The following is a 25,196-nucleotide window of genomic DNA, read 5'->3' on the forward strand; positions in this document are numbered from 1 at the left end:
CAGCTGACATCTCTCCAGCTCTTGCAGTTTTCCCACCATTAGCCACAAACCTCTCAGCAGCGACTGACTGCCAGCTGCTCCCCAACCCTTAGTGCCTTTCTGTATTCCCTGCTCTGGAGAGCAGTTATCCAGGGAATCTGTGGCTGCCCCATCCCTGGAAGGTTTCCAGGCCAGACTGGAGGAGGCTTGGAGCAACCAGGGATAGTGGGAGGTGTCAGGGTTGGAACCAGATCCCTTGAATGTCCCTTCTGACCCAAACCATTCTGTGACTCTGTGAGACGAGACCCATCCAGATCCCCCAAAGGTGCTGCTGTTCACACAGCTTCCAGGGGCTGGAAATGCATTTTCCAGTGGGATAAATGGGTACAGAGGCTCCACTCTCATCCCCATGGGAATGCAGCCCTGGGAAGAGATGAACCTGGAGCTAGTGTCCTTCCAGCAGGAGGCAGGAGCTGGGGAAGTCTCTGACCTGCCTCTCCTCTCACCTCCTTGCACGCTGACCAAAAGCCAAGAGATGCAGGCAAGACCACCGGTCAGTAGGTGAGGCTGGTATTTATTGTGCTGTAACAGACAGTGCTGGTTGAAAATGGACAAGGAATTCTGTGGTGGGATCAAGTGCTGAGGCCATTCCTGGGTGTCTCCGAGCAGTGTGCAGCAGAGCTGGAGGAAGAAAAGGGCTGAGAGTAGGGGCACCCGAGGGCAGAAATGTGCTTCAAACTGTACCAAGAACCCCGTACACGGCACTTCTCGGGCAGCCAGGGATACAGTTCAGGCTTACAAACTCATTAATTAAGCAGAGCAGCTAATCTTAGCACTAAGGAACTCTAGCTCAGGTAATGTTAACATTTAAAATGAATCGGGCTGAAGTCATTCACAGTCAAGATTTCCATTCCCGGGATGGGTGAGAGCTATTGTTATATGATTAGATTACTGCCAGCCAGGACCAAAACAGTACACCAGGGCAAGAGGAAAATAATCATCCACATGGATCAGCTCCAGCTGTGGCTCTGAATGAGGCGCCGGGGGCGAGTGTGAGATCTCCACTACTGTATCAAAACAAACATCACGGGTGGCACAAGTAGAGCATAGCATTGTCATTGTCATCGGCTGGGGACAACACCCCGGCCCGGGGCAGCCGAGGGAGCAGCAGAAAAGTCGCTTGTTCTTCTTCTCCCCCTCCCTCCCTCCTCTGAAAAGTCACGGGCTCTCCCGAGGGCACTGCGGTTCCACTCAAAACTCGTCTTCAGAGCTGTCGGCCAAGAGCATGACTCGGTCCTGCATGCTGTTAAATTCCCTCTGCTGGGGGAGGAAAACAAGCGTCAGAGAGGTCCACGTGCGAAAAGGAACAAAGCAAGGAGAATTCGGGTGCCCCCGTCCCGTACCCGAGGTGCCCTGGACGCTCCAGCTCACACAGACCCTGCCCAGGCTGAGTTTGCTTTCCAGCCAGGAGGGCTCACAGCTTCCATACCTTTCCTTGGAAGTTTCCATACCTTCCTTTTATGTCTCTTTGAGCCGTTTCTCCTCCGGCGATTCATGATCTTGATGCTGTAGAGCGCTCCCAGGATGAAGAGGGCTCCGGCTATTCCCACTCCCACAGGAACCAGCATTCCCGACATGTATCCTGCCTAAAAGGGAAAGAGAGGAGCGGAGCAACACCCCCAAAACCATCACTCCAGAGTCATCCTCAGCAGCCGAGGACTGCATTCTATCCCTACGGTGACTTCCTCAAAGTTTTTTGGATTTGAGCCCCCATCACCTCTCTGCACAGGATGATTCCTGCTCCAGGGATTCAGCGAACTCCAACCAATCCCACTCCAGGAGCAAGCTCAGCTGTTCCTGACAGATATTTACTGGTGGCAGCTGAGACCCTGCAGCGCTCACCTGCCTTTAGGAGAGGGAATAATTTGGGTGAGTGCTGGGGTGAAGCGTCTCGGTAGGGATGCAGGTGTGAAGGAAAACCTCGGCTGCCAAAGGAAAGTGCCAAACCTCGAGCCACTCCAAGGCCTCCTCGGCTTTCTACTCAAAATCTCCGAGCCAGACACCTTGGCTTTGCATGGGGAGGGTTCCCCTGCATGGCAGCAGGATGATGACATTGAAGGAGGGCACACACAGCTGGCTTTAAGGTGAGCACAGCAAAAGCAAACCAGCCCCAATTCAATCGCTGGGATCGGTACATTTGCACTGCCCATTAAAAATATATATAATACAGACAGCAGGACTAATCTAAAATTACACATCTAAACACCTTCAATCCTTAGTAAAACATTCCCAAGTGCTTGTTATTTTATGTTTTACTGCTTGAAATGAAAACGAACCTAAGTTCTGAAGTGCCAGATTGCTTCAGGACCCTCACCTAATTTGGGCTCAGTGTTGCAAGGGAGGCAGGTACAGCCTGGCTCCCCCCTCTGCAGCTCTGCCTCTCCTCACACTGCAGCCAGAGTCCTCTGCTGTGCTGCTACAGCTTCACCCTTGGCCTGCTACACCCCTCAAAATAGATTTTACACCTGCCAAGGGACACAGGCACCACTTCTGAGGACTATCAGACAGCTCCTAGCGAGCCTCAGCCCATTGCTTACAACGGCCCGTCTTCATCTGTGCTCTCAAAATACAACACACCATAATTACTTCTCCTCCATAATCCACTCAGTAGGAGGGAAAAAAACCCAAAAACAACCAAACCCTATTCAGCTGCACTGCCCTGCTTTTGTACACTTACCTGGAGAATGAAAAAAACTGCTTTCACCTGGGGCAGGCACGATGCCAGGGAGGGCTGGTTTGCTCCCCCAAGCCCCTCCAGATCCTACTCAGTGCTTTAAATAGTAACAGCTCTGTGTCTGGATCCCAAAGCTTGAGGGATCTTCAGCTGCATGGTTCAGATTCCCTGAACACCCTCCCAGCAAACCCAGCTCAGCTCAGGTGCTGGGACAGGGCAGCATCCCTGAGCCCAGCTCCCAAAAAGAGGTTAGTCAGGACACAGCTGACGGCTGTGTCTCTGTGAGGCAATTAAGGTGCTTTAATTGGGCGACCTAATTAGTGCAGCGTGGCGTTTTCTATTTCTGGAACTTTGCTGCTGGCATGGGCAGTGAGGGGAGGCTGCAAATGGCTTTCAGCTGCTGCCCAGTTGAGTTCCCATGTCAGAAATCACAATGAACTCCTCAGGTGGCCTGTGAGCCCATGGCCTTTTACAGCTTTCCCCCAGATCAATGTTTTATACCCCAAAAAACCTGTGCTGTGACACAACTCCAGCCTTTCTGTGTCTTGCAGCCCAACTTCTGAGGGCTTCTGCACTTTCTTGAGAGAAAACCCCATTTCACAGGTCAAAGCCACGTTTTTATCCCTTTATGGGGAAGATGTAGCTTCTTTAGGGATGCTTTAAATACACCAAATCCATGCTCATGACCTTCTTGGCCCTGCTGGGCACTGAGAAAACAGCAAGAAGAACTTCATGTCCATTATTTGCCACACCAAATGCAGCATTTGCACAGTGATTGCAGGAGAACAGACTTAAATCTGTCCCTGACCCCATGCTCCTGGTCCCAGAGTCCCTGAGGGACAGGGAAGGACACATCTCCCAGAGCTGGGCCATTGTGTGCTGGAATCCTCTTCTGGATGAAGGGATTATAAAACAGAGGACAAGGGAAATGAGAGGGGCACATAAAACCGGTGCTGATAAACTCAGCCGGGAAGAGGAGGAAACAGGGTGAACAGGTTTATTTGCAAGTGATTTGCTACACCAGCAGCTGGTTGGGAGTGGGGTGTTTTTTGTCGGGCTTTTCTAAGGAAAGCTGTGAGCCAGGTGAAAGATCTGCTGTTCCCCAGAGGAGGGAGGTGGCTCAGCTAGTGGGTGGACACCAATGGATCCTCAGTGACACCTGGGCACTGCCACAGGGTCCAGGGTCTGCCTGCACGAGGTTCAGGCTCTCCAGAGCTCTGCTGGAGACAGGAACAGGCAGCCCCTCTGCAATAGGGAAGGACAGAGGTGGCCAACAAGGTGACAAGAGGCAAGACGTGGGAGAGCTTCAGTGAGAAGACACTGATGTCCCCAAGTTCGTGCTGTGCCACGTGCTGGCGTGAGCAGGTGGCCTGTGCATGCTGCAATCCCTCCAGGCACACAACCAGCCTCGGTGGCCGCTCTTTACCTTGGCTGGGAGAACCATTCTCTGTCCTTTCAGCATCTGCTCTGGATGAATCCCAGGCCAAGGAGCTCTGCCACGAGCAGAGCTTGCTCCAGCCTTGACTCCTTCCTAGTGCAGGCAGAAAGGCAACTCACCAAGGGCTGGGCAGGAGCACACCTTAAACCCTCCCACTCCCCAGGCCTGGAAAACAGACACCCAGACCCTGTTTCCCTGCTCTGACTCGATGGTCAAAGGGCTGCTGAAATCTGCTGTGGACCCCGTGGGAAGGACGGGCTGCCTAAGCTCAGATGTGTTCTCCGAGATCGCTCCCACTCCTCGTGATGGTTTTTTGTTTCTACTGACTCTGATCCCGTTCAAGAATTTCCAAGGCCTGTTGAGTGATGGAATGCTCTTGCTGTCGCCTCATTTCCAGCTTCATGGCTCTGATGTCAGCAACACAACCCTTGGATGGCTTCACAACCCTTCTGAAATGTCAATATTTGCTCCGGGGCAGCAGAGCTTAAAAAGCCATCACCGCCTGTGGCTGGCACAGCTCTTGATTGCAGGGACCAGCTCCCTGTGATGGCAGGGAGGAATGATCAGGGTCTTACCTTGTCAGTTTTATTGTGTTTGATCATTCTCCTTGCAGGGATTTGCAGCATGTGTGAGGTAGGAAAGGCCTCATCCAGAGGCACTGGCATGGCATGCAGCCTCTCACCAGAGAGCAGCACCAGACCCTCTTGATTTGGATCCAGAACTGAGCTTAGCACTTAGAGAAAAGGGGTGGAACTAAGTTCTTTACCCTGGGGTCCCTGGAAACATTCCAGGTCGGGTTGGACACGGTCCAAAGCAACCTGATCCTGATCTGGTGGAAGATATCCCTGCTCAGTGCAGAAGGGTTGGACTAGATGGACTTCCAAAGGTCCTTTCCAACCAAACCCATTCTGTAAGTTAAGGGGAAATAAACAAAGTAACTCGGGTTATCTGACAAGGTCCTTCTCTGGTGCAGAGAAATCAGTCAAACGTTTCTGTCCCTCCTGCCCTTAGTTATAACCCATGAGGGATTTATTGTGGATTCACACCACTCTCTACCAGCAGCACCTGCTTCATTTGCCTCCCAGAGATAATTTTAAGGCCTTTCTCAACGGTCTGTATAGAGATGGAAAACTGCACTGGCAAGAATTTATTTATTCCTGCAAGTAAAAGCGGCTTTGCTTTGAAAGGAGCTGAAACACTGAGCCCTCCTACCTTGTCTTTCAGCTTCTCCATCCAGCTTCTCACTGAAAAATAAGGAAAAATAAAAGCTGTAATCATGGCACTTCTATTAATGGCAAACAATAGTGATAACATTAAAATAGACAGCAATTAAATTGACAAGCTGATAAGGGGGAACATTAGATTTCCTCTTTTCTCATTCATGAGAAGAAGCAAATGCAGCAAATCAAGGCAAGAAACTCTTGGAGTGAGCTGGCAGGCAAGCAGCTCACCTTTCCCTGAGCAATTCATAACTTCAGGGTGACTTCAAAAAGAAGATAAACACCAGTATTTCAGGTTGTGGGGCTCTGACCATCACTTCTCATACACACACTGGGGTGTCTGAGCAGGAGAAAACCTCACAGGGCAGTTATCCCCTTCCACCGGCCTCCTCTCTGTGGATATTCCTCCCTGTACTTTGCACAGCCTGTAATGATGGCTACAAATGCATTATTCCCTGTCTTTTATTGCCCTGCTTTTCTGGAATAGCCACTGCCTGCTCTGGGATAGCCCTGGAGGTGCTAAATCACTAAGCCAAGCAAACTTGCCCCGCCAGCACTGCCCCTTTCTTCTCCTCACAGTTAAATAAACCCCGTGAAATGTGACAGCTGAGAATTAACATCCTGTGATGGCAGCAGCTTTGGGAGGAAATATTCACTGATCTCAAAGAGCTGCAGGAGTCACTGACTCCACAGGATGTGTCTGCACCGCGCCGAGGGCAAAACACCCGCAAGGATCCGCCAGGATTTCAACAAATCCCTGCTCACAGAAGTAACAAGCAGTTAAATGTTGGGTTCTTTAGGGCTCAGCAACTGTGGTTTTTCAAGGAATCTCATCTCTCCAGCAGGACAATGCTACAGGCACAGGGTGCAGCAACGTCCTCCTGAGGGGTATTTCTTCCAGAGCGTGTTAAATCCCAAATGTAACACGCAGTTTATGGATTTAGACCCCATTTCCGAGGCTGCTTTGTTATAAAATGTCCCTTCAGAGCCTGAATTAGCAATATCACTGTCTGCCCGTGCACCTGCAGCCCTCAGAGCAGCCTTCTGAAAGGAGCCTTCCTGTGAGTGGGGAGGGGGCCAGCAGGATATTTTATGTCTCAGATTTAACACAAGTTCAAAGAGATTTGAATGCCCCCTTTGAAGCGTCAGCAAGGTAACACCTTCCAAACACAGGGCTCCCAAATTAGCTACAGGTGAACAGGTGTGAAAGAAGCACAGGTGCACAGATGAGGAGCTGAGAAAAAAAAAGGTGAATTATCCAGGAGAGGGACAAACACAGCACTAGAAGAGGACAAGAGGTCTTGTTTGATCAGCTCTTCCCACCATTAGTCCTGGCCGGCGCCAATTAACTCCGGAGTGTTTCTGCCACGGCAGAATATTCTATTCTGAGCTAAGAATATTCTGTCACCTGCTTTAATGACCACAGATCCTGGCTTTGCTCCCCTCTGCTCCACAAAACAACAGCAGCACGCCCGCTGGGGCCCAGCAACCCCACGGTACAAACCTTTATTTGCTGCTTTTATACCCAGCCTCGTTTCCAGCCGTGCAGAGCAGGTCGGGAGCCTTTGGAAATCAGCCCAGGTCACAGGAAAAACAGCCCAAGGTGATTTCTCCCTGACTAGCTGCCTCTCCAGGGGATGCTCTAATGCAACCACAGCCTCTGAACCCCTGCTAGAGGAAAACAGTGACCCCAAATTAATGAGATGCGGGCAGCAGGAGGTCAGAAAGCCTTCAAGGTCCTGGCAGGACTGCACTGGCAGGAAGGAGCAGGGAGTGTGGAACTGTCACAGCCAAGCTCCCAGACCTGTCAGGCTGGAGCCAGGACAGGTCAAGGAGCACTGGATTCCCGTGAATTACAAACACTTCTCATGTCACCAGTGCACAACACCGGGAGGAAACCACCAAAACCGAGCGCTCCACTGATTCACCCCTCCGAGGACACCACGAGTGTGGGGTGCAGACAGAGCATTACTTCAAGGTAGAATTGATATCTATGCTAGGCAGCTACCATCAATTAATTCTGGGCTCCACGCTCTTAATTACACAACAGAGTCCGTCATTAATATTCTGGCTCGGTCTTGGGAGAGGAACTTTGTGGCTGGCAGCTTCCCATGGAAATGCAGCGCTCTCCAAGAACACCAGGTGACTTGCCAATGAGGCCAAGCAAATAATTAGGAAGAAATACTCTAGTCCATGTATTTTTCACCATCCCCTCTATTCCTCCTTTCTCTGGGCGCTGAATGCCCTGAAGAAATTACAAGAGTCTCTGGGTGTGAATTAGTAACAAGCGTCTGCAGTGCTGGCTCATCTTCCACGGCACTTTCAGGATGGTCGCTGCTCCAAACCCTCTGCCTCAGCTTCATTTGGATCCCTTGGTTTCGTGGGGAGCTAAGTAAGACGAGTGTGGAGCACTTCTGCAAATTACACACACAATCTGACTTTTCCTCCGTGATTTATGCAACGCCTGCATCTCCGCAAATTCATTTGAAATAACGTATAGCTTAAAGATGAAGCCAGCCAGGAGCAGGGAGGAGGAGCACGGTGACCTGGCATTGGCCTCAGAGCAGCCCAGGATGAGTTCAGACAGGTACAGATGCAATGTGCTGGTTTTAGTCAGTTTTACCCAGGTTTCCCCTTCAAAATGCGCAGCCAGCTATTCAGAAGCGCTGGTGGCAGCTGAAGAAGCGAGGCTCATTTGCAGAGGTCAGCAGCAGCCTGTGGTGTCTGCCCGGCCCTTTTTGGGGGGACCTGGCCCAAAGGGACACTCGCAATTCCCTGTGAGCAAAAACCCTTCCGGAAGTTCAGGTTTTGGCAGACGCAGGCGGGAGGCTCAGGAGGGGACAGCAGGTGACACCTGAGGGTATGTGGCTCTGCACACCCCAAATCAGAAGGTGCTCTGAGGTCTCCCCAGAGATTTCTCCTCTCCAGGCTGAACACTGCCATCCCTCCCAGCCTGTCCAGCCCTCAGAGCATCTTTGTGGTCTCCTCTGGACTCACTTGGGTCCAGATCCTTTTTCTCTTGAGGCCTTCACTCCTGATCTCCCTCCCTGCTGCTGTTCCATCTCCAGATAAGTTCTTTTTCATTAGCCAGGTCTCCTGTGCCACCCTCTGTCCTGGCAGCTGCAGGTTCTGGGTGCCAGAGCCTGGCTCTGCCTTTCAGCCTCACCACAAGGCATCGTCAAATCTCTCACCAAAGGCTTTTCCCTGCTTCCCTCTCCACCCCGCTCTGAAATCAGGAGCGCAAGTCCTCGGGGCCTCTTGCTTTGCCAACTTTTAGTAATCCTAATTGCCTAATTATCCACTCCAATGCAATGATAAAGCTGTTTAATATTTCTGTTCGCTTCTCATTCATTCTCTCCCTGCCCAGATAAGAAAATGCAAAGACTTCTGGTGGAGATTTCAATCAATAATTCATGCCCTACTGCCATCAACTGTGTCTCCCCCCTTCCTCTCTTGGATGCCCTGCTGCTTTGTCTTGTCACTTTGGTTTCATCTAATCAGCTTGTTCTAATCATATCCTCTTTTTAACTCATCAGTTAAAGCAATTCTGTTTTTCCATGGCACGTTATCGCTCATCCCAGCAGATGTTGCCTGGTTTTCGAACCCAGCACTCACAGCTTCATTCCAGAACTCCATCTTGCTGCTGCTGAGGGTTCTTCCATCGCCTTTCCTTTCAGTAACTCCCCACCACGACCCCCAGACCAGTGGTGAAAATGTGGCACTGCCAGGGTTGGGGGAATCCTCAGCCTCTCTGGGCAACCTGTGCCAGGGCCTCACCACCCTCACAGGCAAGAATTTTTTCCTAATATCTAATCCAAACCTGCAGTTTTTCAGCAAAGGGGAGCTGGTTAAAGTGTAAAAAATAAGGAAAAGATAGATTACTTTCAATCAGTCTGTATACACCAAGCAACCTGCCCCGTTCCATTACAGATTTCAACCCTTCACTCTTGCAGGTTAAACTTTTTTTTTTTTTCCCCCAAATGAGACTTGTGAGAACAATTTTGCAGAAATGCTTCGTGCTCCATCTGCTCGGCTCTGACAACTTAATGGCACAAGGGTGCATCAGCTCCTTTCCCTTAAAAAAAAGCACGATTTTCAATTTACTTACTAGCACAAATAAATAATAAAAGAAAATGGCATCTGGCTGGAAGACAGCACATTTTTAATTCCAGAACAACTACACCTACCTGATGGGAATGTTGATGCATGAATTGCCCAACTCGAGAAGACTTGAACAGCTGGATAATCTAACAAATGTCAAACTGACAATTACCAGTTATGTTTTCAGATAAAATTTTTGCTTGGGTGAACTTTGAATTAACCCAGTGAACTTTAACAGTTACCATGGCACTGTCTGGTCCCTGAACTGTACCATCTACACCCTTTTCCCTGCCTGTCCAGCTGCAACCCAAGCCTGCTTGTGACCCAAGATTGCCACAACCTGCCCAAAACTCTTGGAAAAGGAATGGAGATGGGGAAACAACTCACCACGCTCACTCAGAAAGGAGGAACTAAAATGGGCTTCCCAACTCCTTCTCTGACCTTATCAACCCCTTTTGACACTCCTTTCCCCATGGCATTAGGTCTGGCTCCTCCTTTTCCTTTTCCCTTGCACTTTTTAAGCTGTTTTCCACTTTGTCCACTGTGAGCAGCCCCTTGCTGAGGCTGGCAAAGGCACTGCCCTCGTGCCTTGGCATTTCTCTTGTCAACTCAGTTCTTCTCTGGGGCCTTCAGAACACACAAATGTTGACATCTACACACAATTTGTTTCACCCTCGGTGGCCCCAGACAGGCACAAGGTGTTAAAACCCAGCCAAGTTACAAAACCTCCCATTATCCTAAAAGGCATCAGCAGGACGTTGCAGTGAACTGGCTGCCACAATTTGTTGTATGATTAAATATTTACTGGATCACAGCGTGTTCAAAAGCTGCGTCTGCTCTGGGGGAGGAAATGCAAACTTTGTTTCTGGAAATGGCAACGCCTCTGCTGGAGCACAGGTGGGATCAGCTTCTGCCTCACTCTGCCCTGGCACAGCTCCTGCAGCAGCTCAGGGAATCTCCAGCAGTGAGAACCCACCCTGCCTCAGCCCATGGTGTGCTGGAAATGTTCACAGCCACCAGCTTTCAGAGAATCACACACTGCTCTGGGTTAAAAGGACCATAAAGCCCATCTTGTTCCATCCCCTGCCATGGGCAGGGACACCTTCCACTATCCCAGGTTGCTCCAAATCCCCTCCAACCTGGCCTTGGACACTTCCAGGGGATCCAGGGGCAGCCACAGCTTCTCTGGGCACCCTGTGCCAGAGCCTCAGCACCCTCACGGAGAGGAATTTCTTCCCAATATCCCATCCATCCCTGCCCTCTGGCAATTTGAAGCTATTCCCTCTTGTCCTATCACTTCATACCCACCACCAAAGTCCTTCTCCATCTCTCTTAGAGCCCCTCAAAGCCCTGGAAGGGGCTCTAAGTTCTCCTTGGAGGCTTCTCATCAAAGCTGTATCCTGCTGAAGATGACAAATCTTTCTTTACCCATGAGCCTTGACTTTGCAGCTTTAATAACCTTTTTAAGGTGGGATTTCTGTGCTGTTTTATTTACGTACCACCATCCAAATAGAACTACCTACAAGCAGCAGCTGAAGAGCCAAGTTCTATGTAAGAAAGCTCTCCAGGCTTTTCCAGTGCTTTTTCCAGAGCACTGATATACGTCTTACAGAGTTTTTCTGATCCCTGCACTCTCAATTATAAAATTTTGCCAAACAATTCTTTTATATTTTTTTTTTTTAATCAGAGGTCTCCAGCAAAAAAAATTATTAGAGGTTTATTCTTCCCACGATTCATCCACTGGAGCAGGTGAACTTCTTCAGCCAAAGTTTTCTTAAAAAGCCTGGCACAAGCACTGTGGAAAAACCTTGGTCCAAACGGTCAAAATCTGGTGAAGTGAGCAAGAACTAGAATACAACAGAATATAAATGCAACAAATTTAATGATTGGCATGGCTTGTGCAGATTTACAGGGCGATGCTTTGAGGGGAAACATTTCCCTTCCCCAGCAAGTGCAGTCAAGGCCAGGTTGGATGGGGCTTGGGGCAACCTGGGCTAGTGGAAGGTGTCCCTGCCCACTCCTCTGCAGAGGGGTGTGAACAGAGAGGGTTTTCCAGGTCACTTCCAGTCCCAACCATCCTGTGATTCCATGATCTCAACCATCCTGTGATTCCACGATCTCAACCCTCCTGGCTGATTTTTGGAGACGTTTCGAGGTGCACTGCGAGCCTTGGTTTGCCATCTCCTGATTTACAGCAGCCGAGGATGCGGCCCTGGGAGAGAAATCCTGGGAGAGAAATCCTGGGAGAGAAATCCTGGGAGAGAAACCCTTCCTTCTGCCAGCAGGCTCCGTGTTGTGCTTTCAGACTGCCCCAGGGGATCAGAGGAAAGCAGCAGGTCAGACACAGGCACCGCTCGGTAACCGCGGGGAAAACTGCATCAAGCCCATCCCAGCCCCCAGAGCTGAGCTGCACAAACGGGGCGAGGATCTGTCCTTCCACCAAGCCAATATCTGAGCTTTGCTGGCACCAAGTCCCCCTAAAACCACTGCTGGTTTTGAGGGGTGACTGGAGGGTTTGACCCTGTCTGTTTACAGAAAAAGAACCCAGGATGGAATTCAGTCCCGTGCTGCCTTTTCACGCACGTTTTCCTCCAAGTCTGTTTTCCGCCCCATAACCCAGCGGCCTCTCCCACAGTCTGGCAAAGACAGAACAGATTTTTTTTCAAATTAAAGCTGGATGTTTTTAAAAGAGAATTGCTTTAACTGGAGGTGGCAGTGATGGGGGGGAGTGGAAAAGGTGGAGAAGCTGCAGGTGGAGAGCACCTCATGCATCCCGGTGCTCCGACAGCACCTCGTTTCAGCACGAGGACAGCAGCAAAACCACGGTGGGTGGCTGTTATTTGATTAGATAAATTCCAAATCTCCAGCTGAACTACGTGATGCTCCTCCATACTGAGAGGAGAGGGCATTTCTCTTTCAGCCCTCTCTAAATGCAAACCACAGAGATCTTGCTGCCCTCCTGACAGAGCCCCTGGCCTCATCTATCCGAAAGGATCAGCAGCTACACTGCAAAATTTCTTATTGTGCTTCAGTTTATGTCCCATATTAATCAGGCTCGGAAAAGATTCTTGGCTTGCTTTTCTTCCTTCCATAAAGAACAAAAGTAATTTTCAGAATCCTATTTCCTGGGGACACTGTGTGAAGGATTTGCCAGCAGCAAGGGCTGAAATAGGGGATTTTCCATTTTTGTGCTTAAGAAAAGGGATATATTTTTCTTATTTCAGGTTTTGGCCTTTATTTCATCTGTCAAGATGCAGCACTCCCCATGAAACGACATAAAGATCAATAAAGGACTAAATGGTTGGAAACAAAAATTATGGAGTTGACCTTTGAAGGAAAAAACAGGTATTAGACCATGTTCTCACAATTTTCCAGTAATTAAACCACAAAGCCCCGAGCATCGATTAGATGCTAAAAATAAGATCTGATTATCACAGAGACTCATTTTCCTGCAAATACTTGGGAAGAGCAGCATTGTCCAGTGTTAAGTCACAAAAGGAAAATGAACTTATGTTTGCTAACAGGACAAATCTTACCCCACATTCCTCCTGCATCCAGAACTGAGCATCAATTCCCACTGTGATTGGATTCTCTTGTGATCAAACACCAAAAGGGGCCTTAAAGTTACTGACACCTGTCTCTGACTTCTTGTACAACTATGGGCAAGTAAATTGATCTCTTATTCCATTTTCCATCCTTACTGTGGGAATATCAAAGATATGACAGATCATATCTAGTAGGTCACTTCTGTTTCTTTTCCTTGTGTCAGAGCCTCTTCCTCGATAGTCTGATAGCCCCTACTGGAACACCTCCATCTGTGTGGGATGTTCTGGGAGCTAAGACAGGACAAATATTAAATCACAGTAAACTGGGATTTTTTTAGACACAAATGTTCTCTAGGATGCCATTAGTTTAAGCATCCTGTTCCATCCCCCTGGCATGGGCAGGGACACCTTCCACTATCCCAGGTGGCTCCAAGCCCAATCCAACATGACCCTGGACACTTCCAGTGATCCAGGGGCAGCCACAGCTTCTCTGGGCACCCTGTGCCAGGGCCCCACCACCCTCACAGAGAGGAATTTTTTCCCAATATCCCATTTAACCTGCCCTCTGTCAGTTTTCCCAAAATTATTCCCAGCTACTTTTAACATTCCGGGCACACCTGCAGGAATGGGCCCTCAGAAAACCACAGAGGTGAAAGGGAAATGAGCAAAAGGCAAAGCAAACCCAGTGAGGGGAGAACACGGACACAGCAGGATCTCACGAGCGGCACAGCGATTTATTCCTCTGTCTACAAATGGCTGAGTCAGTGGCAGTTTTTATCCCCTGAAAACCCAGGAAAACTCCAGGAATTACAGCACTCCTCGGAGGGGAAGGAGGTCACAGGAGAGCCAGGAGTCGGCGGACTGCTGATGATGCTCCGAGCTCCGGGAAAGCGATGGCACGGAAACGCTCCGTGCCTGGAAGTGAGGCAGGCAGGGAGGTGAGGCCCAGGGCACGGAGCCAAGGTGGTGGGAAGGAGCCTTCCCCTCCCTGCAACGCTCCTGGAATGAACACTGCCACCCTGCAGCACGGGCAGTGAGGGAGGGAAGCACTCTGGGCACGTCCCTTGAAGGGATGAGGAGAGAGCGAGCCCAAGCAACAGGATCTGCTGCAGCAGCAGGGTTACTACAGCCCTGGCTGAAATGAAACATCAACCACACGTGGTTCTTGTGCTGCCAGGCTGCTTGGTGCCCACAGGAACCACAGTGGCTGTGGGCAGTCACCCCTCCACAGGCAGCAGGGCGATGGATCCACGCCCAGGAGAAATCAGCCCCTCCAGGGGACACGTGCTCGCTCCCTGCTGCTGCCTTAAAATGATTTCCCAGGGAAAAAGGCTCAGCTTGGGGAACATTTCGAGGTGGTTTCGGAGTCACCTGTCAGGCAAAGGCTTTGGCCTCGCTGGATGCTGTGCCCAACACTGGCAGCAGCCTGGGATGGGATGAAATCCAGAGCTCCTGGGGTGGGATGAAACCCAGCACTACAAGTCCTCTCTGTTTCAACACTGTGACATCCCACAGCTCTTTTCTGGCTGGGGATTGACATTTCCATTATTCCCTCTGGGGTTTTGTCACAGTGAGGCCTTCACAGGGATGTGGGCTCATCCCAGTCCAGTGGTGTGGGGTCAGGTCAGGTGCTGCACACAGGTCAGAAAGCTCAGCATTCTGATTTGTACATTCAGACACGGGAAACTGTGAGAGGAGAAAGGCAGGTTCTGCTGGAGCAGAGAATCATCACAGAGTCACACAATGGTTGGGGTTGGAAGGGACCTTAAAGACCATCTTGTTCCACCCCCCTGCCATGGGCAGGGACACCTTCCACCATCCCAGGTTTCTCCAAGCCCTGTCCAACCTGGCCTGGAACACTGCCAGGGATAGAGCAGCCACCACTTCTCTGAACTGGGATAACTGGGACAAACCAGGAAATTCAGTGCCAACAAAACCCACGACTCTGCTGTCTTTTGTGTTGTGAGAGTGACGACAGGAAGATGGTGTCCAGAGGGATCCGGGCATCTGAAGTGCACTGGGAAAGTCACTTCATGTCTCTGAGCTGGCTCCCCAAACGTAGATAAAGGGTTAATGGCATCAGCTGCCTCTGTGCAAGACCTGTTTCACACACAGAGCTGGATGCTCTGACTTGTAGACCCCTCCCTAGAGCTGTACAAGGGGGATAATTATCCAGTTCTTCTATTTCTAAACGTGCCAGTGCTCCGTGAGCGTTGGAAAATGATAATATCTTGTTTGCCGTAAATGCGGTAATTATAGCTAAAACTCTTCATTTACATGGAAATGACGAACAACAAATTAGAATCAAGCATCGACAATTAGGGTAAAAAAAAAGCCACGGCAATTTGTTATTCTTCGCAAGAAATCATCTTTTCACATCATTTACTGGGAAGGAGGTCTCATTATATAATGATATTTAGCTCTTCAACTACTTTTCAGCTCCGCAGCTTTATTAATTGCACTCACAACGCTTCTCTAATATAAACAAACGTCTTCATCTGCTGCCTGGGAATCCAAAGCTGACAGCACCGACAGGGATGTGCTGCATCCAGCTCTGGGGTGTCCCGCACGGGAGGGAGAGTGACCTGCTGGAGCGGGTCCAGAGGAGGCCACCGAGGTGATCAGAGGGATGGAGCCCCTCTGCTGTGAGGAAAGGCTGGGGTTGTTCAGCCTGAAAAGAAGGAGGATTTTGGGGTCACCTCACCGCAGCCTTCCAGGACCTGAAGGGAGCTGACAGCAAAGGTGGAGAGAGACTTTTTACAAGGGCCTGGAGGGATAGGACAAGGGGGAATGGCTTCAAACTGACAGAGAACAGGGCTAAATTAGATATTGGGAAGGAATTGTTCCCTGTGAAGGTGGTGAGGCCCTGGCACAGGTTTGCCCAGAGAAGCTGTGGTTGTCCCATCCCTGGCAGTGTTCCAGGCCAGGTTGGATGGGGCTTGGAGCAGCCTGGGATAGTGGAAGGTGTCCCTGCCCATGGAAGAGGGGTGAAACTGATGCTCTTTAGGGTCCCTTCCCACCCAAACCATTCAGTGGCATTCTCTGATTCTATTTACAGCCAAATGGAGAGCCAAAGGCAGCAAACAGAGGGAAAACCTGCAAATTTCTTCAGCAGAGGTTTAACTCCATGGGTATTGCTCAGTATTAACAACCCAGACACCTGATGATGGCAATCAAACAAAAAGGTTTCACAGTGCCTGTGCTGGCTGAGGAGAAAGCAAGCTGGACAGACAGAGCGTGACTTATGCTGGTCTACCCAAATGAAGGAGCTCCAAATACATTGGGGCAGACAAAAGGTGGAGGAGGCAGCTCCATTTTTAGCCTGCATGGGGGAAACTGGCTGATTTCAAACACTTTAAAAGAACTCTGAAGGGAAATGCTTTGAAGAGGAGCAGTTTTGATTAGTGGCTGGATGGGCAGGACCTGGCCTCTTCTGATCTGCATTTCAAAAGAGCACAAGGCCAAATTCAACCCCCAGACAAGCAAACCTGGTCTCCTGGTGCAAAACTGTTCTGGTAGGACTCAGCAGCAAACTGGGGCAGTGCCTGGCCATCACTTGGAGCCTGCAGCTCCCCTTCAGATTTTACCTGCCCCTGAGAGAGGCTCGAGAGGGTAAACACCAAACCAAGCACCAGCTCTGCCTCCAAGTCCCTCTGCTCTTGTACCTCCAGCCTAGCTCCTCATGTATTAGGTTTGACTGCAGTAGGGAGCCTGTTCCAGGGGCTGCCGTGAAGCAAAACCTCTCTTTTCTCTGCAGCACCTATGAAGATTTACAGGCGAGGATTTGCAGCCAAATTAATATCCCAAAATCTTGGCGAAGTTTGCTGCCACCCGCGGAACTTTATCAAATCACCATCACCTCCCAGCCAAGCGCTGCACAGCCCTGCAGGGAAAGGGTTGATTCAGATCCTCTGCTCTCCACCCTTTCCCATTTATTTCACACACGGCACAGAGCACTGCTCCTGCGTGACTCCAGCCTCTCTGGGGTTTGCTGCTGCCCCAAACACACACCCCCAGAGCTGTGGCATCCTCCCATGCCATTCCTTCAGCTCAGAAATGAACAGATCTGGAGCTCCTCCAAGCAGATTAAGATAATCAGTAACAATTCACGTACCCTGAAAGGGCATTTCCCTGATTGGAGCAGGCCAGAGCCCACTCTCTGATTAGGACAGTGATATGATGTGGCTCTAAGAAGATATTTTGAGTATCTCGGAGTGAACTCCTGATTTTGCTGCCATCATCTGTTCAAATAACGAAGGGACAATTCGCTGCGAGAGCACCTTCACGGCACTATCTGGATAAAGCCTCAGAGGTGAATCTGCTTTCAAAGCTGCAGCCAAGTGTTTATGATCACTTGGTACTGCTTGCTGCCCAAAGACCACCAAATGGGCCAGAAAAAGGTCTGGTGGCTTGCCAAGGGTGGTCTCAGCCCTCTAGGAAGACAAATTCTGCAGAGAGAGACACAGAGAGAAGCCACTGACAAACCATAAGGAAGAAATAAGCAGAGGACGCTTTTAAAACTCATTTCTTGTAGTGGTTTTAAAGGAGAAGATATTTAGATCAGATGTCAGGAAGAAATTCTTGCTGCTGAGGGTGGTGAGGCACTGGTAGAGCTTGCTCAGAGAAGCTGTGGCTGCCCCACTCCTGGGATGTTCAAATCCAGCTTGGATGGAGCTTGGAGCAAGATGCTCTAATGCAAGGTGTCTCTGCCCATGGCAGGGGCTGAAACAAGATGAGATTCTATCACTCACAAGTGATCTGCTCTTACCTCAGCTGCAAGACTAACAAATATTAACCAAGGAAAGAGGTTGGGGTTGTCAAAATCTCCACTTAGCCTTCTAAAGAAGTGGCTGTAATTTTGTTTGTTTGTTTGTTTTTAGCTGCAAATATTCTGCACAGGGAATTCCCTTTTCCACAGCACAAACAACACCTCTACAGGCCACCCCAAATCTGAAATTCTCTGCAGGTACAGGAAACAATGAAACCGCAGAGCACTTCTGAAATTTAGCTCTAAACATGAAAAGCAGTTTACTGGCCTTTCCCTATAAAATTGCGAATCAGTTGACAGATTTGGGCAATAACTGATCCAGCCTAGTTCCAGGTTTGAGTGACAGACATGAAGAACTCCTGACTCAAACCGTTTTATCACAACATCCTGATTTATCAATCCCTCCAGCCTGGGAAATGCCATCTGTCCACATTTACTTGAACCCAAAGGGATACAGGAGCTGAAGTCTCATTTTTAAAGTCCATTTCAAAGAGATGAACAGATCTACCAAAACCAAAGGAGCAACAACCCACAAAGTCCCACGTCAGCTGTTGGACCCATAAACAGCTTTGGGAACCCACAGGTAATTTATGCATCCAGGAAAATTTCCATTTGATATCTGGGAACAGCAAACAAGACCCTGGGAAGCTGAGCAAAGCTAACCTGGTGCCTTGCTGGAGAAATGTCATGACTTTCTGTGCTATTGCACCAGGTTTTCTGCCTTGAAGACCTGAGATAAGATCATGCAAGAGGGAAATTAGCTCAGTCCAACAGTGACAGCAACTGCAGGACAGCCTGACAACAAAAGAAAAAATGCAAAGTCCTCATCCAGGCAAGGGGATGACACAGACTTACACAAGTCTGCACTCAGCTGCCTGTCTTTGGTCCCTCAGTTAAATTATTGACAAGGTCACATCTCTGATTTCAGCATTGAAATGTTTTACATGGAGCCTGGTGAATTTGAAAGACCCTGAAAGTGCTTTCTCTTCCTGAGTCACAGCTCCCTGCCAGGCGGCAAAACCAGACAGTTTTGGGGTTTTCTGTGGCTGAGGGCTGCAGGGGAACCTCGTGCCAAAGGAAGAAAATCAAAGGATGGTTCTACTGGATCAGCTGAGCCCCACATCCCATCTCTGAAGGCTGATGCTCCCGCAGAAAGGCAAACACAGAGCTCACACTTCCCTTCCTCACTCTGCTGCCTGCCCCAACTCACTGCTGAGCCAGGGCTCACAGCCTTCCCCTTCTGCAGGCTCCAGTGCACACTTCTGTCGCAGCCACTGTGAACATCTAATGAGCAAAACGTAATACAGCAGCAAGAGACTGCACTCCTCGTTATTAATTTCTAATATTAATATATTATTGTGAGAGCTGAGATCACACACACACACACACACACACGTGAGAAATGCTCTGTGAACATGCAAAGAAGGGTCAGGGTCTGCCCAAAAAGGACCTGAAAGAATGAGCCCCCACAGAGCACTGGAATTGTCCCATCTGCGAACACCAGCACTCAGGGTGGGGAAGTGATCCGCTCAAGGACTCATGTGAAAAAGCAACACTTGGCTGGAATCAGACGAGGCAGTTTGGGCCAGACCAAAAGTCAGGCTTGGCTTAGTGAGGCTGGCAGTGACCAAGAGCATTTTTTTAGGAAAAGTTTTAAGGATGGGACAGCACACAGCAACACCCCCCTTGCTCATCCTCCTGGCACTCTGGACAAGGTCTCTGCAGTCATTCCTTGCACAGGATCCCATTTATCCTCTGGTTATCCAATGTTCATTTATCCTTTTGGTTATCCCCCTTCCTCCTCGTTCCCTTTCCATCTCTGCTGTATCTCAGAGGGGCAGAATGGCACAGAGAATTCAGAGTTAAAACGCTGGTTGGTATTTTTCTCTCTGTTCCTTTATCCCTCCACATCCCTCCAGGCCAGTGCTCCTACTTTATCATCCTCCCCTTTCTCTCATAAGGATTTGGATCAGAGGCTTTGCTTTAATTTCTCCTCTTTGCCAAGAGTCCCCAGTTTGCCATTCAAATTCACTCTCTTGTGGTTACAGGACTAACAACAAAAAAACAACTCTCAGCCTAAATTTCCCCCTGGAACTTGACTGTGCCTAGGATTTTCTCCAGGATTTCAGAAACAGTACCTAAGCTTTCCTACTTACCCAGGCATAAATAAGCCCTGTTTTTCCTCCTGTATTTACCCTGAGCATTAACACCCACTCATCCCAAGCTTAGAGGGACGGTGGGGAACATCTCAGGTGAGGACATCTCTGCAACCCTGCTCAGGGCTGGGGACAGGGCAGGATGGGTCCAACACTCATCACCCTGTCAGTGAAATCTGCTTTTAGAATCACAGAACTATAGAATTGTTTAGGATGGAAAAGCCCTCCAAGATCAAGTCCAACCATTCCCCCAGCAGTGCCAAGGCCACCAGTAGCCCCTGTCCCCAAGTGCCACATCCACAAGGCTTTTAAATCCCTCCAGGGATGGGGACATCACCCTTTCCCTGGGCAGCTGGGCCAGGGCTGCACAACACCTTGGCTGAAGAATTCTTTCATAATATCCAATCTAACTTCTATGCAGTGAAGAGCAGAGGAGGGAACAGCTGAGCTGTCAGGCCATCAGAGGGGACTCCAGCACCCTCTGGAGCAATCCAGGCAGCTGCAGACCCCTCCTGGCTCATCCCAGGGAGATGAGGACAGGGGAGCTCTCCTGCCCACCCACACTATGGAATACATCCAGGGGAGCTGCTGGCAGGAGCTGGAACAGATTATATTAAAAATTATTATTAGATTATATTCAGATTATATTTAAAAAGCCACAAAATTCCCACCGTTCTTTAAACCCCCGTATTCACCTTCAGAGCCCACACAGCAGTGACTAACCAAACCTTAGTAACTAATCACTGCTGCTGCCAATTAGTACCACTGCATGTGCTTTTCCTCCTGCAGGTGACTCCGGTTCAGGGCTGCCTGCTCTGCTTTGGAGGGATGGTGCTGCAGCATCTCACAGGACCATTAGGGGTGGGAAAGACCTCTGAGATCATCAGGTCCCACTGTCTGTGCCAGGCAACGTCCCAGGAGCTCCCACCAGCTGCAGTCACAGCTCCAGGGACATCCCTGGGGACAGAATCCCCTGCAGAGCCTTTGGAAGGAGTCATGGAACTGCACCCCAAGCCCTGCCCCAGAGGCAGGGGTGATCTGGCAAGGTTTGAGATGTTAAACCTGGGCCAAACAGCCACTGGGCTCTTGTCCTGAGCTTGTCAGGGTGCAAAGGCTGAAATCGGACACAAGGAACAAGAGATGCAGCCCTGCTGAGCCCAAAATTCATGGTCCCAGAGAAGATCACAGATCCCTCTGCAGCTCCAGGGCTGTGGGAGCAGAGAATTCACCAGAGCAATGCTGAGTTCTGGCAGCTGAGATTCCGACTTTATCTGCTCCATTAAGACATGCACCTTAGCAAAACACGCTCCTGCCCGCCTGTGTCTACCAAAAGTTAAATTAATTCCCTGCCTGTCCTGCTCCAGACTGCAATTAAAGATTCACAGGATTGTTTGGGTTGGAAAAGTCCATCCAGCTCTACTGGAGCAGGGTTGACTCACCATGGAGGCACTGCAAACTGGGACTTAAGAGGTAGAACAGCACTCACAGGAGCGTGTTCCGGCTGTGGGAGAGCAGATATAACCAGAAATCAATGCTACCCTCAGGGTATCACCAGGTCTAACATGATATTTGACCCTCTACTCAACACTCCCTAAAACCAAAAAATTCAAGAGACTGTATTTAACCAGTCCAAACAGATAGAGAGAATTACAAAACCCACAAGGAAGTTATTTTCCTGACAGGATATTGATACTGAACCCTATCTTACCATTTTCCTGATTTTTTTAATAGGTGGTTTTAAGGACAGCCAGGATAGAGCAGGGCAAAGTCACTCCCTGACTCTCAGGAGGAAACAGCTTCTGCTGGGACTGGGATGGCAGACACAGATCTCTGCTCAGTCCTAAACCACACACCAAAGCCACTGAGGGGCCTTGGAGATCCTCTGCTGGTGTTACACCTGTCCCAAAGAGTGCAGAAGGAAATGCTGGAATACCTGGCACACACAGCAGAAGCACAGGAGGGTCACCAAGATGCCACAGGCACCAGGGGTGGCTTCCTGGGCCGTGTTCCTGCCAGGGAACATCCTCTGCTCCTTGGAGCATCCTCTGGATCACCCTGGCATGGGCATCCCTAAGCTGGCTTGAGGGGTGCAGCAGCACATCCAGCTTAAGAGGACAGTGAGAGCAGCACAGCAAGTGACACTGCTAAACAAAACAGGGGCGCCCTGGGGACAGGAGACAGGAGGTTGTGCAGCCACTCCTGCAGAACCAGTCCACTCACACACCTGAGTGAGAAAGGCAGCCTGAGTGCTCAGAGGGGAAAGGGGGATTTGGGAAAAACAGCCCCAAAAAGGACTCAGACTGGAGAACCTCTTGGCCTCACTTCACATTAATAAAGCCTCAAGCACAGATGGTGCTGCTGGTGTATTAAAATAAATGAGAGGCTATCAGGGAGCAGCCTGGCTGAAACCCTTCATTACAGCCCAGGCTCACCCAGGCTGTGATTAGAATTACTCAAAAACAAGGGGGGAAAAAAGAAAAAAAAAAGAATGCAAAAGCCTCCAGTAATTCTCCCCGTATCGACCCCTGTCTGTGATTAATGTGGATACTCAGCATCTTCGCAAAACAACAACTGCTGGAGGTTTGAGGTAATTATTTTATTGTCAGACAAAGTCTGAGCAATTTGCTTATTTCCAATATACATTCATAACTCACTCTCAGGCAGAGCAGAACTTCCACATATATATTTATATTTAGAGAGAGAGAGAGAGCATCCTTCCCGGAAATAACTTGGATCTCCTTTGATTCTTAAGGGGTCTTAATCTGAGTGAACACCAGAGGGGAGACAGGTTTAGCATCAGTCATTTGTGGTTTGCACTGTCCAAGCAGAAAGTGCATCTACATTCTCATTAGGAAGGAACATTTGAAGATTACCCTCTCAATAAATTACCTTCTCTCTCCCTGCTCCTCATTGCAAAAAGCTCTTTCCCTCCATTTTTCTCTCACCAGCTCTGCCATGGGGGCAACATTTTAACCCCAAAGATCAGCCTCTGACGTAAATCCCCACAAGGACAGAGGCAATTCCAGGCTGATGAACCTTCACATTCCCCTCTCTCCGTTTTCTGAATGCCACGAAAACAGACAGATTTTTGCACTGCAGTATAGATCACTGTTAGAAAACAAATGCGATGCCTCCGAGGTAAGGACAAGCCTCGTTTTACGTGGCAAAGGCCACCCAGACAGGCACAGAAAGGAAAAATGAGTAACCCTCACCCAGGGAAGGCACAGCCCTGCCTATGTTCTTCAAGCTAAGTGACTGCTAAAATCCAGAGGGACAGAGGGGCTCAGAACCAGCTCCTCTGTCTAAACGGAGCCAAGTTTTCTGACACGTAGAAACAGGAGAGGAGAGGAGGCGAAGCACGCCGAGAAGTGACACAACGCGTGCGCTGAAACTGCAGGGATGGGGAAGGACAAGGATTGCTGCAGATTAAAGAGACAGCAGAGACAGCGTGATTCACATTCCAGTGGGGCTGACAGGCAAGGGGACAGGCAACCCAAGGCTGTCAGCACAGGAGGATTCCTGCTTGGGCAGCAGATGCAGCCCAGCCTTCGGAGCACGGAGCTCTGCGCAGGCTAATGGACCCTATCCGTGAATCCAGGCAAAAAAAGAAAACCCAAGATAAATGACCTGGAGCAGCAAATGCAAAGTCATGCTCCAAGGTAGGCACATCCTAACTTTAAGGGATGTGTCAAACAGATGGATAGAGGCAGACAGCTGGGGAAGGTCAGAAATGCTCAGACACCTGCCTGAGTTCTCCAACTTTGCTTTCTTGGGCTGATAGGAGCAGCTGGAGGTGCAGCAGAAAGCCTTTCAGGAGCCTTCCTGTGCTGGGAAAGCCCAGGAGCCCGGTGCTGCTGCAGCTGCCCGTCTGTGCTACCCAGCAAGCCAAGGAGGGAGAAATTTCATAGAATCATTAACGCTGGAAAAGATTAAAAAGATCATCAAGTCCAACCATTTCCATCACTAAACCATATCCACAAGATTTTTTAATGCTTCCAGGGCTGGTGACACAATCATTTCTCTGAGCAGCCAGTTCCAAAGCCTGAAGCCCTTTTGGTGAAGGGTTCCCCTTAGTAAACCTTCCCTAATGCCCTCTGTACACAGACATCACCCAAGACTGGATGAGGAGATTCCAACCACGGAGCACGTGGTTGGTGATGGGGAGCACCCATCACCTGAGCTGTGCAGGGGAGTCTTCCACAGATTTTTGCACCAGAGAAGCTGCTGCATCCTCCTTGCAGGTATTTCTGGGCATTTTTGCCTAGCAGGGTAGTGGGGATTAGGGCAGGTAAGGTTGGCAGCAGCCCTCAGATTTGGAATCATCCATGCATCCATTAGAAATTTTCCCCAGTCACTGGGACCTCTCACACCAATCATTGTGACCCAAGTCCCCTCTCTCCACAAACTGGCAGACAATTTCTCCATGTGTTGATGCCAACTCTCTCCAAACTGAAGGAAAAGAAGCAGAAATGCCATGGCTGGACGGGATCTCTTCACTCCTGCCTGCAGTAGCCAGTAACTTCATTTTAATACACTGTCTGATGGGGTTCCATCTTCCCCATGGGCACAGAGAGGAAAGGCAGAGCCAAAACTGAGAAAATGCCTCTAAATCCTCCCCCAGGCCCTGGAGGCAGCACTTAAGGGCTGATAACAAACAGGCTTAGTCTTCCTCTGACACAGGATGCATAAACTTAGTGGAAGGGCTGGTATTTCAAAGTAATGCATCCAAGGATGTTTTAGTGCTGCTGCTTCCCGATAAAACCAACAAAAACGTCAGGGTAAAATATCAGCCTGATTGTTGAGAGCAACAGCTTTGTGTCACCTGTGTCTGCTAGCTGAGCTGGGCATCACCAAGACACCCCCCAATCTTCTGATTTACTCCTAAGATCACAGGACTGTTGGGTTTGAAAATCCCCTCAGAGATCAAGACCAAGCATTTCCCCAGCACTGCTAAGCCACCACTAACTCATGTCCCCAAGGGCCACATCCATTCAGCCTTTAAATCCTTCCTGGGATGAGGACACAACCACTTCTCTCATCTCTATTCCCTTCCCCGATCCTTGATTTCCTCTCTGAGGTGGAGAGCTGAGGTGCTTCCCGGAGGAAGGACGTGGCTCCAGCTCATTTAGGGGTTCGTGCTCCGTGGTTGGAATCTCCTCATCCAGTTCCCAGAGCACACACACTGCTCCTGTGTCCCTTGGAAACACACTGGCCTCATTCCCAAGGGCACAGCAGCCTTGTGCTGGAGGGAGAAA

The 25,196-nt window shown here is 49.7% G+C and overlaps 1 protein-coding gene across 2 annotated transcripts in view; it reads right to left on the bottom strand.

Moving 5' to 3' along the window:
- Nucleotides 1-533: 533 nt before the first annotated feature.
- Nucleotides 534-25,196, bottom strand: part of ARMH4 (armadillo like helical domain containing 4) — a 51,631-nt gene continuing 26,968 nt past the window's right edge. For both annotated transcript variants that reach the window (XM_040067440.1, XM_040067441.2), the window contains exons 6-8: nucleotides 5,364-5,395; nucleotides 1,491-1,625; nucleotides 534-1,299 (exon numbers count right to left, since the gene is read on the bottom strand). In XM_040067440.1, coding sequence (XP_039923374.1) covers nucleotides 1,231-1,299; nucleotides 1,491-1,625; nucleotides 5,364-5,395 — 236 coding nt within the window. In that variant the 3' untranslated portion in view covers nucleotides 534-1,230. The remainder of the gene's footprint in view (nucleotides 1,300-1,490; nucleotides 1,626-5,363; nucleotides 5,396-25,196) is intronic.

Source organism: Hirundo rustica, chromosome 6 (assembly GCF_015227805.2).
Source record: "Hirundo rustica isolate bHirRus1 chromosome 6, bHirRus1.pri.v3, whole genome shotgun sequence".
In the NCBI taxonomy this organism is placed as follows: Eukaryota; Metazoa; Chordata; class Aves; order Passeriformes; family Hirundinidae; genus Hirundo; species Hirundo rustica.